Source organism: Rutilus rutilus (assembly GCF_951802725.1).
Source record: "Rutilus rutilus genome assembly, chromosome: 23".
Classification (NCBI taxonomy): Eukaryota; Metazoa; Chordata; class Actinopteri; order Cypriniformes; family Leuciscidae; genus Rutilus; species Rutilus rutilus.
The window spans coordinates 3,046,936-3,065,000 of record NC_140233.1 but is presented as its reverse complement, the minus strand read 5'-3'; the positions used below and the strand labels follow the sequence as shown (position 1 = coordinate 3,065,000).

At 36.6% G+C, this 18,065-nt stretch overlaps 1 protein-coding gene across 6 annotated transcripts in view; it reads left to right on the top strand.

Annotated features, from left to right (window-relative positions):
• The window catches only part of myo9ab (myosin IXAb), a 100,136-nt gene that overhangs the window by 62,735 nt on the left and 19,336 nt on the right, over positions 1-18,065 (top strand). For 5 of the 6 annotated variants that reach the window (XM_084396819.1, XM_084396818.1, XM_084396816.1 and 2 more), the window contains exons 22-29: positions 1,290-1,412; positions 2,829-2,978; positions 5,550-5,863; positions 6,682-7,545; positions 9,722-9,803; positions 13,669-13,769; positions 14,229-14,332; positions 16,403-16,623. In XM_084396819.1, coding sequence (XP_084252945.1) covers positions 1,290-1,412; positions 2,829-2,978; positions 5,550-5,863; positions 6,682-7,545; positions 9,722-9,803; positions 13,669-13,769; positions 14,229-14,332; positions 16,403-16,623 — 1,959 coding nt within the window. Of the gene's footprint in view, positions 1-1,289; positions 1,413-2,828; positions 2,979-5,549; positions 5,864-6,681; positions 7,546-9,721; positions 9,804-10,139; positions 10,347-13,668; positions 13,770-14,228; positions 14,333-16,402; positions 16,624-18,065 lie in introns of all 6 variants that reach the window. The other variant, XM_084396820.1, reaches the window with a different exon arrangement.

Sequence of the window (18,065 nt, the reverse complement as noted above, 5' to 3'; positions counted from 1 at the left end):
TTTTGCAATTTAGTTCAATAACAGTCGATGTTGCACAGTTCATCAATTATGAAAGAAATTTAATTCAGCTCAATGTTGATTTAATTCAGTTCAATAACAGCGTCAATATTGCAGATTTCATCAATTATGAAACAAATTCAAAACAGTTCAACATTAATTCAATTCAGTTCAATAACATTCAATGTTTGCAAAGTTCATCAATTATGAAACAAATTCAATTCAGTTCAAAAACAGTCAATGATGCAAATTTCATTAATTATGAAACATTCAGTTCAACTTTAATTCAGTTCAGTTTAACAACAGTTGATGTTGCAAAGTTCATCAATTATGAAAGAAATTCAATTCAGCTCAATGTTGATTTAATTCAGTTCAATAAGAGTCAATGTTGCAAAGTTCATAAATTATAAAACAAATTCAAATTAGTTCAGTGTTGATTCAGTTCAGAGTCAGTGTTGCAAAGTTAATAAATTATGAAACCAATTCAATTCAGTTCAATGTTGATTCAGTTCAATAAGTCAATGTTGCAAAGTTCATCAATAATGAAATTCAATTCAGCTCAATGTTAATTTAATTCAGTTCAATAACAGTGTCAATGTTGCAAAGATCAATTATGAAACAAATTCAAATGAGTTCAGTGTTGATTCAGTTCAGAGTCAGTGTTGCAAAGTTCATCAATTATAAAACAAATTCAATTCAGTTTAATGTTAATTCAATTCAGTTCAATAACAGCGTCAATGTTGCAGATTTCATTAATTATGAAACAAATTCAATTCAGTTCAATATTGATTCAGTTCAATAACAGTTCACAGTTATTGAACTGTTTGTAACAGTGTTACAAAGTTCATCAATTATGAAACCAATTCAGTTCAATGTTGTTTTTATTCAGTTCAATACCAGAGTCAATGTTGCAAAGTTCATCAATTATGAAACCAATTCAATTCAGTTCAATGTTGATTCAGTTCAGTTCAATAACAGTCAATGTTGCAAAGTTCATCAAAAATGAAATTCAATTTAGCTCAATGTTGATTTAATTCAGTTTAATATCAGTGTCAATGTTGCAGATTTCATCAATTATTAAACAAATTCAATTCAGTTCCATTTGATTCAATTCAGTTCAAAAACAGTACTGATGTTGCACAGTTTGTCAATTTATGAAAGAAATATGATTCAGCTGTAAGACAGTAGTCTCATTATCCAGTTCAGGTTTTTGTCAGTGCAGTGGAATTGATCATATTTCTGAATGTTCCGTGTGGATCGCTTTACGGAGCTTGTCTTGTGTGTCTCTTCAGGATTTTGCTCATCATTTCCACGTGCTTTTACCCGCTGGATTTCACGGCACTCAGTCGGCCATCAGACAGTTCCTGCAGAGCGCAGACCTCGAGCCCGACGGGTATCAAGTGGGCAGAAACATGGTAACAAACACATCCCTATAGACCCTTTCTGTGCTGACATCACCATTACGTCACAGCGTTAGCTGGAGGAAAAACAAAGGGAAAGCTGGAGGCGGCCATTACAAACCAGAACAGATTCGCTACATGAGCTTCAAATATCATTTTGTTGTGGTGTTGGGTGTCAGAATCCAGTCAATGTTGCAAAGTTCAATTATGAAACAAATTAAATTCAGTTTAATGTTTTTACGATTCAGTTCAATAACAGTCAGTGTTTCACAGTTCAACAATTATGAAAGAAATTCAATTCAGTTCAACAGTCGAAGTTGCAAAGTTCATCAATTATGAAAGAAATTCAATTCAGCTCAATGTTGATTTAATTCAGTTCAATAACAGCGTCAATACTGCAGATTTCATCAATTATGAAAGAAATTCAATTCAGTTCAACATTAATTCAATTCAGTTCAATAACAGTCGATGTTGCAAAGTTCATCAATTATGAAAGAAATTCAATTCAGCTCAATGTTGATTCAATTCAGTTCAATAACAGTGTCAATGTTGCAAATATTTAGCGACCGAGTACAGGCTTTAATTAGAAATTTTATAGGATGATGTTTTCTAAACTATTGTGATTATTTGTGAATCATCTGTGATTGGATACGTTGTTGTGACTGATTGTGACTAGACTTTTTGAAGAACCTGGTAAGAAAGAATAATCAAATACATAAAGTTCAAAAATGTATATTTCTAGAAAATGTCACTCGTTACGATCGTCTTCTGGCCTCGGCGCCGGTTAGGCAGAACTGCAGGACCACACAAGTCGTGTACGTGACCATTCAGTATAGTTATATTAGGGTTCGGACGAGGTGCTTAAAATGCTTCAAGTATTTGAATTTGACTTTTAAGAAATGTAAGTCCTGGAAAACCCTTGAAAACAGCCATATTTATGAAAAGGTACTTGAAAAGCGCTTGAATTATTGAAAGACAAAATATGTGAAATTAGTGTTTAATTTTATCTTTAATCTTTTCACACAAAATTAACACCGCAGCTCGTCTGATACAGATATAAGGCCATTTCGCATGGCTATGAGTGTGATATTGCTCATATAAATATCCAAGTATATGATACATCTTTAATTTTTCAGGTCAGTCATATATTCATGGGAGAAAAAATCAGTTTGAATAAGGAAAGCGATATCTTTGTCATAGTGTCCTTTCAGTGGTTTCCACAGTCATTGCATCTGCTGCACTTTATTTGCACCGTTTTGTTCTATTTTTGTTTATCTATTTACCTTTTTTAGAATTTGAATATAATTCTACACATAAGTTCAATGTCCACATAAGCTCCGCCCACAAAAAACGTCACAAAGTCACAAAAAGGTGTGTATTCACACCGCAGGTCCTACCGCCACTGACCTGAGCGAGTGTGTGTTCCTGCAGGTGTTTCTGCGAGAGCATCTGCGTCAGAAGCTTCAGGACGAGCTTCATCAGGAGGTGTTGAGGAGGATCGTGTGTTTGCAGAGACGCTTCAGGACGAAGCAGGAGAGAAAACTCTTCAGCCGGCAGAGACGAGCCGCTCGCCTCATTCAGGTATATCTTATAGGAATATATCTCTGCAGTTATCCATGAGAGAAAGTGCCTCAGTGGCTGTGTTTACAGTGATGAATCTGGACGTAGTGTTTACATGAACGCTAATCAAGTCATTGGGTTGATGTGTATATATTTTTTATATATATATATATAAACAACTAGTAAAAAATATATACGTTTTTTATTTATTTTAAATTATATATAAATTGATTATATTATATTATATATTTTTTTAAAATATAAACATTTATAAAATGTATGAAATATAAAATATAGTCATTTTGAAATGTATACAATACATTGTTTCAATAGTTATATACATTTAAATTTTATATACTTTTAATAAAAAATTGTTTTTTTTAAATATAAATGTATATTTATTTTACTTTTTATGTATATATTATATACTAAATTATAAAATAAATATTAAAATGTATATACATTTTTAAATAATGACATTTAATAATAAAATAATCACAATAAACAATTTTACCACAAAGTAATAGCTAATATAACCAACTTATTTAATATACATCTTAAACTACTATAGATGCAAATATAAACTATTTTACAACAGTTTGAAATAAGCAGAATAAACTGGAATTGAAACAGAAGTAAAAGCAGAGCTTGTGCCGGGAGGAGGAGGCGAGGAGAGCTGATGTTTTCAGGAGAAGCTGAGATCAGGAATCATTAGGCCTAAACGTTCCTGATCAAATAAACCGTCCCGAGAGTTTGTGGAAACCGGAGATACACTTTCAGACGTGTGTGTGTGTGTGTGTGTGTGTGTGTGTGTGTGTGTGTGTGTGTGTGTTAACGCTAATCTGAGCGGCTGATTTTATGAAATTTCACGGACAGGTTTATATCCGTCTGCCTCATAACAAAGTAATGTTTACAAGGTTTGATACAGTTTTGAGGAATAACTGATGGATTCCTGAAACTTAATCGTCAAACATGTTTCTTGTATTTCCTGGGCTTATGAAGGCAGAGAGCGTTCCCAAACCACACGGCTGTTTTCTGACTGGTTTGTTTGATTTAGTCGAGCACAAGGGAAGATCTGTGAAGGTTTTTCTCCAGTCATCTGTCGATGTTTAATTGCGCTGCCAGATCTAGTTTTCAGCGAGTGCAGAGCGGTGTGTTCTTCAAAACAAAGAGATCAAGATCCCAGCGGATCTCAAACATGTGGCGCTCCACAAACAAGACGTTACGCAAACGCTCAGAGCTTTGATAAGACGCATGTGTGCGGCACTTCATCCTGTCAGTTTCTATCTCATAATATTTAAAAAGAAAGAAAAAGTATTGGAATAATAACACGGAATAATAACAAGTGCTCAGATAACAAATTCTATATTTAAACAATTTGAACAAATATATATGGTTTTATCATAATTATTTAAATTAATTATATTCATTTTAAAATGTGTGTGTATATATATATATATAATTTTTTTTTTTTATGGGTAACAGATTTAACTTTTTTTTTTAAAGAGTATGAAATGTAAAACATACATTTTAAAAATATTATATAATATAATAATAATAATATTATTAAATACATTACATGCATAAACTATTTAAAAAATAAATTTTTATTTAAAAAATGTATGCAATAATTTAGATTATACACATTTAAAAAATAAATCATTTAAAAAATATTTTTTTGTAAATGCATACAATAATTATTTTAAAAAAATTACATTTTTAAAATGTATGAAACAAAATAAATATATTTTTTAAATGTGTAAATGATCAAAAAATATATACATCTGATAAAATGTTCACACATTATTAAAAACAAGTCGACAGTCAGAAATAAAATAAGAGCAAATACACAAATTACAAGCAGAGATGAATACTAAATAACAAAGTTACGAAGTCTAACAGTATATTCAGGGACAGAAATGAATAATTAGGCCTAAATGTAAAATAACACTATTTGTTCACTGTAGAAAACTGTAAACATAGTTTCATCTTTGTTAAAGCTGTATTTTGTTCTCTCTCTCTCTCTCTCTCTCTCTCTCTCTCTCTCTCTCTCTCTCTCTCAGTTCAGTTCAATTCAATTAAAATGTGCTTTATTGGCATGAAAATTATTTCAATGTATTGCCAAAGCATTTCCAATCATCATACAAATACATACATAAAATAAATAAATAGATACATAAATAAATAATAAAATAAAAAGGTAAGTAGAACAATTAATCAACATTTCAGAATTCTATGAACAATTTAGAATTCAGTTAGTGTTTGCAAGTGTGTGAGTGTGTGTGTGTGTGTGTGTGTGTGTGTGTGTGTGTGTGTGTGTGTGTGTGTGTGTGTGTGTGTGAGTGTGTGTGAGCGCATTACTGACTAGTCGACTCCTCCCTCTTTTTGTGACAGGCATCAATGTATCTTGCTGCTTTTTTTACTTTTTTACTATTGTGTAATTTTGTGAAGTTTGGGCAAAGTATTTCAAATTTGTATTTATAAAAAGTCCCTCTAATGTCCTCATAGTTGGGACAGCTGGTGAGGAAGTGTCTCTCTCTCTCTCTCTCTCTCTCCTAATAATCATCCTCTGGTTCCTCTTCCTCCCCGCAGCGCTGGTGGCGTGAGTGTTTGACCCGCGCAGACGAGTGTGTGTGTGAGCCGGAGCTCCAGCAGAGGGCAGCGGTGTGTGTTCAGGCGTTCTGGAGAGGCTTCAGAGAGAGACGGCAGTACCGGCAGCAGAAGAGAGCGGTTCTGCTCATCCAGAGACGCTGGAGACGAGTCCTTCAGACGCGCACACGAGAGAGAGCGGCAGGCCTCATACAGGCCGTCTGGAGGACACACACACTCAGACACACACACACACTGAGACACAAGGCCGCCGTCACGCTTCAGGCCGCCTGCAGGGGGCGCCAGGCTCGACAGCGGTAAATATATTTACATTTGAGCATTCGCCAGATGTTTTTATCCAAAGCCACTTCAGTCCCTGGGAATCGAACCCATAACCTTGAGTTAATATATATATATATACAGTGCAATGAATAAGTTAATACACCCATGCTAAAGTTGACTAAAAAGAGGAATAAAAAATCATATTTTGGAAACTGAACTTAATGCCTTAATTTAAAAAATTAGGAAAAATCCAACCTTTAAGGACACCAATTTTCTTTGTGAATGAATAATGTATCGTAAATAAATAAATGTTCTTCCTTAAAATACAGGGTGCATAAGTTTGGACACCCCTATGATAAATTCCCATAGAGGCAGGCAGATTTTTATTTTTAAAGGCCAGTTACTTCATGGATCCAAGATACTATGCATCCTGATAAAGTTCCCTTGGCCTTTGGAACTAAAATAGCCCCACATCATCACATAGCCTTCACCATACCTAGAGATTGGCATGGTTTTATTTCAGTTAGCCTAATAGCTAGTTTGATTAGCATTGATGCTATCAGATGAACCACAATGAACATGTGCAGCACAAATCTGTCAGATCGGCTGCATAAAATTATGAGAATATTATAATTATAATGTGTGTGTTTTGGGACATGGATTTTAATGGTGAGACTTTTGCTTGTGTACTCAGGCTCTCAAAAATTATATAAAAATGTGTATTTAGATTTATCGGCCAATATATCGGTTATCGGTTATCGTTATCGGCCAAAATGTTCATATCGGTGTATCCCTAGTTGACATTGTGTCTGAAATATCTCAGTATTTAGTAGTATTTTTATTTTTTTTCAAGGTGCCGCATTCTGAGAGATCAACGATGCGGAGAGAAAACCCTCGATGGTGAAGAGCATCCAAACACTGTGACTAAAAGTTTACACGCCCCTCAAAACTCAAGCGTAGAGCTGTCAGAGGAGAAGCAATCCGCCGAACCTCCTCGAACGGTCGACGACAGCACGCTCAAGAGCCGATCCAAACGGGAAAGTAGGAGGCAACGAGAACTCGAACAAGCGACGTTCAGTTTAGAGCTTCTCAAAGTCCGATCCGGTTCAGTGTCGAACTCCGAACCGGACTCCTCCGCTCAAATCCCTCCCTCCAAACATCTTCCTTCGTCTCCTCAGGCCTCCACGGATAGTCAGGAAAGCTCTGAGGAGTTGGCCCTTCAAATGAGCGAAAATAACGCTGAGAGAGAGAGAGAGCTGGAACAAGTTTCCAAACCCGAGCCGATGGAGGAGAACCAAACCAGCCCGCCGTCCTTCAAACCTCACTTCTACATCGCTGACGATGATGGCAGTCCGGTTAGGAGTTCGCCGACCCGCTCGGAGAAGAAGGAGTCAGTGCTGGTTATCATCAGCATGCAGAAGGAAAACCCTGTAGACCTAGAAACGCATCATGACCATGAGATGGAAGCGGAGGACCACCAGCAGGAGTTTCTGCTCTCCAATGACCATCCAGACGTCCATTCGAGCCCTGAACCCCAAACCAATCATGGCTTGGTCACTTCGACCTCCTCTAAAACCCTCCAGCTGGACTCGAGGGAAGCGGCGTCGACGAAGAAGGACGTTCAGAAGAAGTTTGTGTCTCAGAGCATCAGCATAAGTATGAAGGAGAAAGCTGATCTGGCCTTCTCTCCCAAACGCAGTCGTCTGACCTTCTCCAAGTGAGTTTACGTCCACTCAGACTTAACCCTCATTCTTCCCTCAGGGCTTTTTTTTTTAAATTGAGTGTTCGCACTGCAAAATATGCTTTTCTTACTCAGTATTTTTGTCTTGTTTCCAGTCCAAATATCTAAAAAATATTAAATCAAGATGCATTTACTAAAGTAGTAAAATGCCATATTATGTCTTGATTTCTAGGGGGAAAAATCTAAATGAAGTGATTTTTTTGCTTAATAAAATCTGCCAGTGGGGTAAGAAAAAGAGTCTTGTTTCCGTTTGAATTAAGATAATTTTTCTGACCCCATTGGAAGATAAATTAGCTTGTTTTAAGCAAAAACTCACTTCATTTTTATTTTTCCCCCCATAAAACAAGACTTACTATCTTATAGCTTTATAGAATTTTTTTATATTTGGACTGGAAACAACACAGAAATACTGAGTAAGAAAAGCATTTTTTGCAGTGCATCAGAGGGGTCCAAGACCCTAGGACTCTGTTGCACTTGAACCATGAATACACACAAAGAAGTTTTGTGATAGAAAAATAAAAAAGTAACAAATCCTTCCCTCACGGGTCAATTTGACCCCCTTAGGAATGAATGGAATGTGAGTAATGCTTCAGTACACATAGAAAAACCTAAAAATGCTCAAAATTCAAACTAAAAATGCTAAAACTTTGCCAAAAAAATGATTTTATAACGTCTACATGTGTATCTGAATGCATACTGAAGATAACTGACTTTAGGACCCAGAGGAACAGCTCATTTACTCCATATAGAGCTATAAGGCCATCTAGAGTCATGAAATATCATGCTATATTATTATTTTTCCACAAGAGGTCTGCAAAAACACCCAATGTAAGATATTTAGAGCTGAATTAAGTTATTTTGTTGTGTAGTTGAAAAGTTATTTTGAATTTAAGTTGAAAGAATGTGAGGAATGTGCTTAAATTACTATTTATTTATTTATTTATTTATTATTTATTGCTCAAATGTCGTAATTTAAAGGTAAATAAAAATAAATAAATAAAAATCTCCCAAAAATGTGCATTAAAAATTAGAACAAATATGATCAAAATTAAATTAAATAAAAACTAAATTAAGTATAATTTTAAGGCTTCGATTCATTTTGACCCGCGAGGGAAAGATGTGTTACAAAGTGCAGGTAAAGGATAGGCGTTAAGATATTTTAAGTTTTTAGCTGATGTTTAGTAGGGATGCACCGAAATGAAAATTCTTGGCCGAAACCGAAAACCGAAAAAGAGGAAACCAAGGCCAAAAACCGAAACACCGAAAGAAATTATGCCAATTATTAGTACGATTGCATTTATGGCTATGACTTTAAACTATAACTTGACTATAACTTTACTAAAATCAAGGCATTGCAATTGCATAAATTAATATTAAAGTTTCAAAGAATAAATCAATTAAAATTTTATGCAAATATTTATTTAGCACATTGCAAAGTATAAAATTAAATGTTTAACTAGACCCCACTCATGTGTACATTAAATAATAATGTAAAAGCCTACTGGCCTGCAGAAAGGTTTAAAAATGAAATGTTCTCTCATAAAAACAAACTGCATTTAGGTCAATACTGCCATAGCCCATAATAATATCTGCACCTATATGCTCATGCACGTGAGTTGCAAAAATCATAAACAGCTAAGGTAAACACACACACACCTCTGAGAAATGACGGCTGCTCTGCACACACACACAAGGTCTCTCACTCCCTCTCTTTGCCGCGCGCGCTACGTATGCGCGCTCATGCTCGCTCGCGATTCCGGGAGATTTAAACTAATTTGCGGGCATCAGGGAGCCGCTATCAATACGCGGGAGACTCCCGGAACTTCCGAAAGACTTGGGATGTCTGTGTTTTGAAAATCGCTGTCCGTGGGTCACTCTCAGATATATTTAAATACGTCCACACCGCAGATATGTAATGTTGCTTCAGACAAGCACGTGCAGGTCGCGGTGTCTGCTGTTTGCGTCATCACAACATTTCGGCCGTATTGTTTCGGTGATAAAAGTATTTCGGCCGAAAACCGAAAATGCACTTTTGGGCCATTTTCGGGCCGAAAATTTTCGGTGGCCGAATATTCGGTGCATCCCTAATGTTTAGCATCTAATGCGATGACATTATTAGATGTACTCAAGGTTTGCTGTGTGTGTTTTTCAGGTCGGACAAAGACCTGGTGAATCAGGAACGATCCCTGGCGATCCAAAGAGAAGCGGGATTCAGATCGCTAAAAAAGCGAGAGGTGAGCACAGGCAAAACACAGAGAAACTTGCATTTGTTGTAGTGTTGAGATGTCTCTCTTAGGTCCAGGATGAGTTCTGACTCTTTCCTTTTTTTTAATGTATCAAACAATAAGCAGACATAAGAGACAGAACAGATAGGACATCCACAGGAATGACATTTCATCAAATATATGTAAAGTTTCACAAACAAAATAAGAAAAAGAGAGAGAGAAAAAACATGATAAACACATACAGAGGAAACATTATGCATCAGTGGCAAGAATATATTGTAGTGTTGACTCTTTCCTGAGACCGTGTCTGTCAGTGGATTTGACATCATCACTGTGAACGATCAGGTTGTAGGAGCCGGTCGTAAAAAGAAAGCGCGTATGGCAGGGACTCGCTCTGATTTCTTGAGCCGGGCCTGTAGCACGGAGCTCGATTCTGACGAAGATGAAGATGATGAATACGAGTACACACCCGTGCTCTCTCGAACACGGCCTCTCCCAGAATGCCCCAGTTCTCCTGACACCGACCCGGCCGGCCACAGCGACTCCGAGATGGTAAAACCCAGAGCGAGTGTGGAGCTTTGCACACTGATCCAAACACACTTCATGCATGTTCTCTAGCGGAAGGAAGCAGAACTTTTAAGACTGGTGTTAAACTGCCTTCATGTCGTTCCAAACCCATACGACTTCCATTCTGATCAAATTAATAGTTAATAAAATAAATGCTAAACTTTATGCGATCTTAAAGGTTCCAAATGTAGTTTCGCAGTTCTCCTACAACAGGTTTACACTAACCAGTCAGAAGCTTTGAATCGGTAAGATTTGTAAAGTCTCTTCTGATCACCAAGGCTGCATTTATTTGATAAAAAATACCCCCCCAAAAAAGTAATATTGTTAAATATTATGACAATTTTCAATGTGAATATATAGTAAAGTGTAATTTATTCCTGTGAATTTTCAGCATCATTACTCCAGTCTTCAGTGTCACATGATCCTTCAGAAATATGATGATTTGATGATCAAAAAACATTAATTATTATTATCAATCTACATTGCAGCATCAGCTCTTTTCTCACAGTGTCTGAAACGGTTCGTTTAAAGATTCAGTCTCTCTAAGCCCCTCCTTTCCGAGAGCCTGCTCTGCTCTGATTGGTCAGATGGCTCAGTTCGTTCTGATTGGTCGAACAGTGCGTGTCGGAAACCAATCGGCCATTACCATATCTGAACAGAGTTTGAAGGCAGCCAATGAAAACCATAGGATGGCATTATGCAAATTTTTAACTTCCTGGAATTACCAACGACTCGTTTCAGGCATTTCAGCGTCACCTCGTTCTTTAAGCTAACCCTAACTCCATTTATCTGCACTCTGATCTTTGAAACAAACTAATTCAAAATATTAATCAAACCTTCAATAATGATCCTAAAATAGGAAGGAAAGAAAAGGAAAGTCAAAGGGATGCAGAACGACATGATGGTCAGTAAATGTTGACAGATTTAACTCTTTAATGTTGGTTCAGTGTGCAAAACTGCTGACGCCTCTTACTGGCCTCAAGCGTTGATCTCTCTCATAACCTCATCTCTAGACAGAACTAATCAAATGAAAGACTAATAAACCTGCCGTGTCTAGATTAACCAGAAGACTTTCTTTTCAAGACTCGTCTGGTCTTAAACGTGAGGCTGGATCTCTCGTGCGATTTTCTGTTCACTTCTGACAACTGTTTATTGATGAATATCCAGTTTAGATGCATGCGACTTCCATTAACATGGAAAGGATGGGATTTCTCCATTACTCACCCTTATCTAAAACACTTTCTCTCATTCTTTCCCTCATGTGAGTTGGGTTTGGTGTCCTTACACTGTATAGTGGTTTAAGTGAAACACTCATCAGCCTAAAAACAAAACCAGAACCTTGTTCCTGGAGATCTGATAACTACGGAAGGGGATTAGGGCCAAGCAATAATAAAAAATAACAAAAACATCTCAAGATTAAAGTCATTATAATGCGATATTAAACTAGTTCAATTTCGAGAAAAAAAGTCGAAATACAATGTTGAGAATAAATTAATAAAATTTCAAGAGTAAAGTCATTGTGCTTCGAGAAAAAGCTTGTTCAATTTCGAGAGAAAAAGTCGAATACAATTGGTGAGAATAAACTCTTATTAAAAAAAGACTTTTTTCTCAACATTTTATTTAGACTTTTTTCTCGAAATTTTATAAAAAAATTCTCGAAGCACAACGACTTTATTCTTACAATTTAATGTTTATTCTCAACATTTTATTTAGACTTTTTTCTAAAAATTGTATACAAAATTTTCTCGAAACACAACGACTTTATTACAATTTAATGAGTTTATTCTCAACATTTTATTTCAACTTTTTTCTCGAAATTGAATGAATTTTTTTCTCGAAACAACGACTTTATTCTTACAATTTAATGTTTATTCTCAACATTTTATTTCGACTTTTTTCTCAAAATTTTATTTAAAAAAATCTCGAAACACAACGACTTTATTACAATTTAATGAGTTTATTCTCAACATTTTATTTCAACTTTTTTCTCGAAATTGAATGAATTTTTTTCTCGAAACAACGACTTTATTCTTACAATTTAAAGTCCCACTCCGATCATATTTTAAGCTATTTTTAAACATTCTCAGTGGTCTTTAAATGATGATTATGCCGTTTTTAGCTAAAATCACAAAACCTGTGCCGTTTTCTGGGACTTTGCTTCAGCAGAGCGGCAGTAGCTCATTAGCAATTCGCCTCTGCGTTGTGGGCGGAGCCGTTGGCACGGAGACGACCCTCCCCCTCGTTCACACCGCCGCCGACTTGAGCTTCCGAGAAAACGGAGAAGCTGATCATCGCCGTTGCTGGGTTTCCTATCATTATCGGATTAATTGCAGTTTAACCATCACAGAGTGAAAGCTTATCATTTGCATGTGTTTTTAAGTCCTGCCAGTTTAACAGGGCGCGCTTGACAGGGCATATAAGAACGCAGAGAGATAGCAGAGAGAGAGAGAGAGAGCCTCGGCCGCGCGCGCGCACTCACTATTAATAATAATAAATAATAATGTGACCAAAACGGTTATACAAATGCTGTCATTATAAAAGGTTTCTACTGTCAATGTATTGCTTGTTTATTTTGTTTACTTTTCATGGTGTGACACTTCTCTTCTCCCATGATCGAACATAGAATGCTGCTACGTCAGAGCGGCCAAAGCGTCAACAAGCTTCCTCGTACTTTTTGACAAGCGTCCTTGACAGGGCGGCCAGAGCTTCTTTGCTGCTCAAGTCGGCGGCGGTGTGAACGTACAGTTAGCATTGCAACCGATTGCAACCCGCTACCGCACATAGGTGTTGATCCGCCATCGTCTTCTCGACTCTACTCCTCAGAACCTGAGCCGCGCGGGCAGGGGCGGAGGGGAGTATGAGCTTGTGGCACCGCCCAGTGGAGTTACTAGGTCACAACTCCAGTCTATTTTAGCTGGCATTTTAGCGTCTGCTACTGATTCACAGCCATTTGAATGCAGAAATACTCAGAAATACAACTTTGAACTTATTTTTCTCAAGATATGTCCTCTAACATCAGAAAAATGCCACAAGAACATGTTAACACCTAGAAAAACATGATTTTCATCGGAGTGGGTCTTTAATGAGTTTATTCTCAACATTTTATTTCGACTTTTTTCTTGAAATTGAATGAATTTTTTTCTCGAAACACAACGGGTTTATTCCTTAAAGTATACGTTTATTCTCAACGTTTTTTTTATTTTTAATTGTTGCTTGGCCCTAATCCTCTTCCGTAGATAACCATTCAGTCTGGTTCGAAAAAGCATTTATGTACGATTCTGATTCTGCATTCACTTTTCGTCTTAAGTCGTCTCAGAAGGAGCAGAAGAGGATCCAGAAGACCATGTCCTCGGGGGACCTTGGGAAAATGGATTCGCTCCGGAAGTCCATGTCTAACACAGATAGCAGGTCAGACGAGTTCATTCTACTGTCATTAACGAAAACTGTGACCAAAAGTGTTCAATGACGACCTTTTTTTCACCATAATTGAGGCGAGATAATGAAGAGACAACATCATTAAACACAAACTGTGATTATGTAATCATGCAATATTTTGACGAAAAAAAAGATGAGTAAAATGTAGTTTTCCTTACGTAAACTGTGTTTCTCAGGTTTTTCAGGTAGATCTAACAGTAGTTAGATTAGGTATAGAAATTGAAAAAAGTAATCAAATGTAAAATAACACTGCATAGTCTTCACTGTGTAAAATTAAAGATAGATGAATCCTTATTAAAGTTACAAAAGTTATTCAGTCAATAAAAGATTTTAAAAAAAATTAAATGTAAAAATAACAGTTTATTTTCATGAATTCATGTTTCTGTTAGTGCATTAAACTGTGATATTTAATCCAAACAATGTTCTCTGTAGGGTCAGAGGCAAAATGCGCTTCTGGAGCAAGAGCAAACATGCGGATAAGAAGATGTCCAGCAGGGGGCGCTCAGCCGACTCCGAGCTCAACGACACGAGGAACGGTGTGTTTTACACTAATGCTGAACCTGACTCGTCAAGTCTCCTTTATTTATACAGCGGTTTTAACAATATCGATCGTTTCAAAGCAGTGATAATAGGAAATCACAGTAACAGAGAGTGTTTAGGCTTTACAGCAGCTCTAGGATAAAGTTATTGTCCAGCTAAAGTTAGTTTTTGATTGATTCACTTCCAATGCAAAGATCATTAGTTATTAACTTATGGGCTGCTAACACGACACCGCTTTAACAGAAAACAGAAAACGTATAATGTGTTCTGGCCGATCAACAGGGTTTGGTGATCGAGAACGTAAACCTTGAAACCGGTTCCAAGGTGCAAGATTTGAAACATTTTGTAAAGCGTGATCATCTCCGTGTAAACCTCAAAAACGTGAATCTGTGAGAACGCTGACGGCGTGCACATGCGTTTGAGTATGTGTGTGTGCAGGCGTGTAGTCTTTCACAGTGACCTCACCAAATTACTCAAATTCAAAATTCATAATACAGAATTTTTTGTCGTTTCGGCGTATCCATGCAAACTGGAATCACAAGTGAAGGGAAGAGGTCTTCACAGCGAGAGACTACACTGCGAAAATGCTTTTCTTACTTAGTATTCTTGTCTTGTTTCCAGTCCAAATATCCACAAACTCTATGTCTTGTTTTCTGGGGGGAAAAATCTAAATGAAGTGAGTTTTTGCTTAAAACAAGCAAAATGATCTGACAATGGAGTCAAAAAAATAATCTTGTTTTCCATTTGAATCAATAATTTTTTTCTTTCCCTTATTGGCAGATAATTTTGCTTGTTTTAAGCAAAAACTCACTTAATTTGATCAGAAAACAAGACAGAATTTCTCATATCATTTTACTTCTCTAGTAAATGCATCTTGATTTAAAGGTGCAATGTGTGATATTTCTGAGGATCTATTGACAGAAATGCAATATAAGATCCATAACTATGTTTTCAGTGGTGTATAAAGACCTTACTTAATGAACCGTTATGTTTTTATTACCTTAGAATGAGTCATTTATATGTACATAACCGCGGCCACCCCTTCTATGAAGGTCGCCATATCGTGACGTCATGTTTCTACCGTAGCCGACAGCGAACAGACAGCGCTACAGAGCGCGTTTCATCACTAACTTGAATAAGAAGCAGCAGAAAAAGACGCGGCTTCCTACGTCGGCCACCGTAGCCTCTCATTCGAGTTTGAAATTTCAAGGAAAGGCCGCAAATTATTGACCGATTGCAATTCGCAAATCTCACCACTAGATGCCGCTAAAAATCACACACTGCACCTTTAAAGGATTAGTTCACTTTAAAAAAAAATTTTGCTGATAATTTACTCGTCCGAGATATCCATGTCTTTCTTTCTTCAGTCGAAACGAAATGAAGGTTTTTGAGGAAAACATTCCAGGATTTTTCTACACGGAATGGACTTCAATGGCAACCAACTATACCAATGTTCAGAGAAGGTCCAAATGTCCGTCTCAATGCAGCTTCAACGTCTCGACACGATCCCAGTCGAGAAATAAGAGTCTTATCCAGCGATCATCATTTTCTAAAAATATATATACTTTTTAACCACAAATGCTCATCCTGTACATCTCTGAGATGCGCCACGCATTGCGTCATAATGTCGGAAAGAAACCGACATTTTTTTTTTTTAAATGAATGATCGTTTCGCTAGATAAGACCCTTATTTCTCGACTGGGATCGTGTCAAGACGTTGAAGCTGCATTGAGACGGACATTTGGACCTTCTTTGAACATTGGTATAGTTGGTTGCCATTGAAGTCCATTCTGTGTAGAAAAATCCTGGAATGTTTTCCTCAAAAACCTTAATTTCTTTTCGACTGAAGAAAGAAAGACATGGATATCTCGGATGACATCGGGGCGAGTAAATTATCAGCAAATTTTTTTTGAAAGTGAACTAATCCTTTAAGAATTTTTTGATATTTGGGCTGGAAACAAGTCAAAAATACTAAGTAAGAAAAGCATTTTTCTGCAGTGTTGACACTTCGGGTCTGTGTTTATCATGTGCCTTTTTCTGATACACTCTCTCTCTCTCTCTCCCAGACTCTCCTGCTGGGAGCCCAGTGCATGCTGGTCTATCTGAGCGCGGGCGGGACAGCAAGGAGAACCGCGAGCCGATGATGGGGATGATGTCGATGAAGAGGAGACGCAGTGTGAAGATCAGCAGTGTGTCTCTGGAAGCGTCCGCTTGGCAGAACGACTCGCTGCACATTCTCACCAGCACCGCCGATTACCGCAGCATGAACGACTTCCTCATGAAGAAGGTGCGCGCCTCACTTCTGTTCACTGACCATTCACGCTAGAATGTTCAAGATGCATTTACTAGAGAAGAAAAATGCTTTTTAGATATTATGTCTTTTGTTTGAAGTGAGTTTTTGCTTAAAACAAGCTCAATGATCTGCCAATGGGGTCGGAAAAATAACCTTAATTCAAATGGAAACAAGATTATTTTTTCTGACTCAATTGGCAGATAATTTTGCTTGTTTTAAGCAAAAACTCACTTCATTTAGATTTTTTCCCCAAAAACCAAAACATAATATCTTATGGCATTTTACTCGTTTAGTAAATGCATCTTGATTTAAGAATTTTTAGATATTTTGACTGGAAACAACACAAAAATACTGAGTAAGAACAGCATTTTTTGCAGTGTAATGAATTTTTGTTCATTTTCCGTAAAACCATTATTATGCGCTTCACTTCTGCGCCACTCGAACGTTTTTTATGTGACAATATATAAACAATTTACGCTACAATGTTATTGTGCAACTGTAGAAGTGTCACTCTTATCTAGATTACTTTTACTACACTGCAAAAAAAGCTTTTCTTACTCAGTATTTTTGTCTTGTTTCCAGTCCAAATATCTAAAAATTCTTAAATCAAGATGCATTTACTAGATGAGTAAAATGCTATAAGATATTATGTCTTGTTTATGGGGGAAAAAGATCAAAATGAAGTGAGTTTTTGCGTTTTCTGCCAATGGGGTCAGAAAAATAATCTTAATTCAAACAGAAACAAGATTATTTCGAATTTTATTACAAAACCAGACATGATATCTTATGGCATTCTACTACTTTAGTAAATGCATCTTGATTTAAGCTTTTTTGTTTGTTTGTGGATGTTTGGACTGGAAACAAGACAAAAATACTGAGTACGAAGAGCATTTTTTGCAGTGTGAGTGATTTCTGTTAATTGTTTGTAAGACCATTCTTGTGTAAACTGTTTTATGTGAAAATTTACGAAATAAGAGTTTTAAATAATAATATGTAAGAATTGATGTGTGTGACTGTATCAAAGTGTTACCATATAATTTAAGAGTAATTCTCAATTTACAGAGAAATGAGTTCTGCCCCGTGTTTAATGAAAGCAGAATTCTGCAGAACGGATCACAGCCCAAAATGTGATTAAAAAGCTTAAAGCGTCATAATATTAGCCAAAAGTCCCCCTGTAGTCAATCATTCTATCCCTTAAAACTCATCTTTGATCACCAGAATGACAAATTGAAACAATAAATTCTTCACGTCTTAAAATATCTTGAATGTAACTCGACACCCTTGCCTCATTTAGTATGCGCGGTTCTATGAATATGCAAATGAGCCCCGCCTCCACTCACTCTGGTTGAAGATCACACGTTGATCTGATTGGTTACAAGGTAGTTTGTGACGTCAGAAACACCAGCGATTTCAAAGCGTGTTTTTGAGACTGTCTT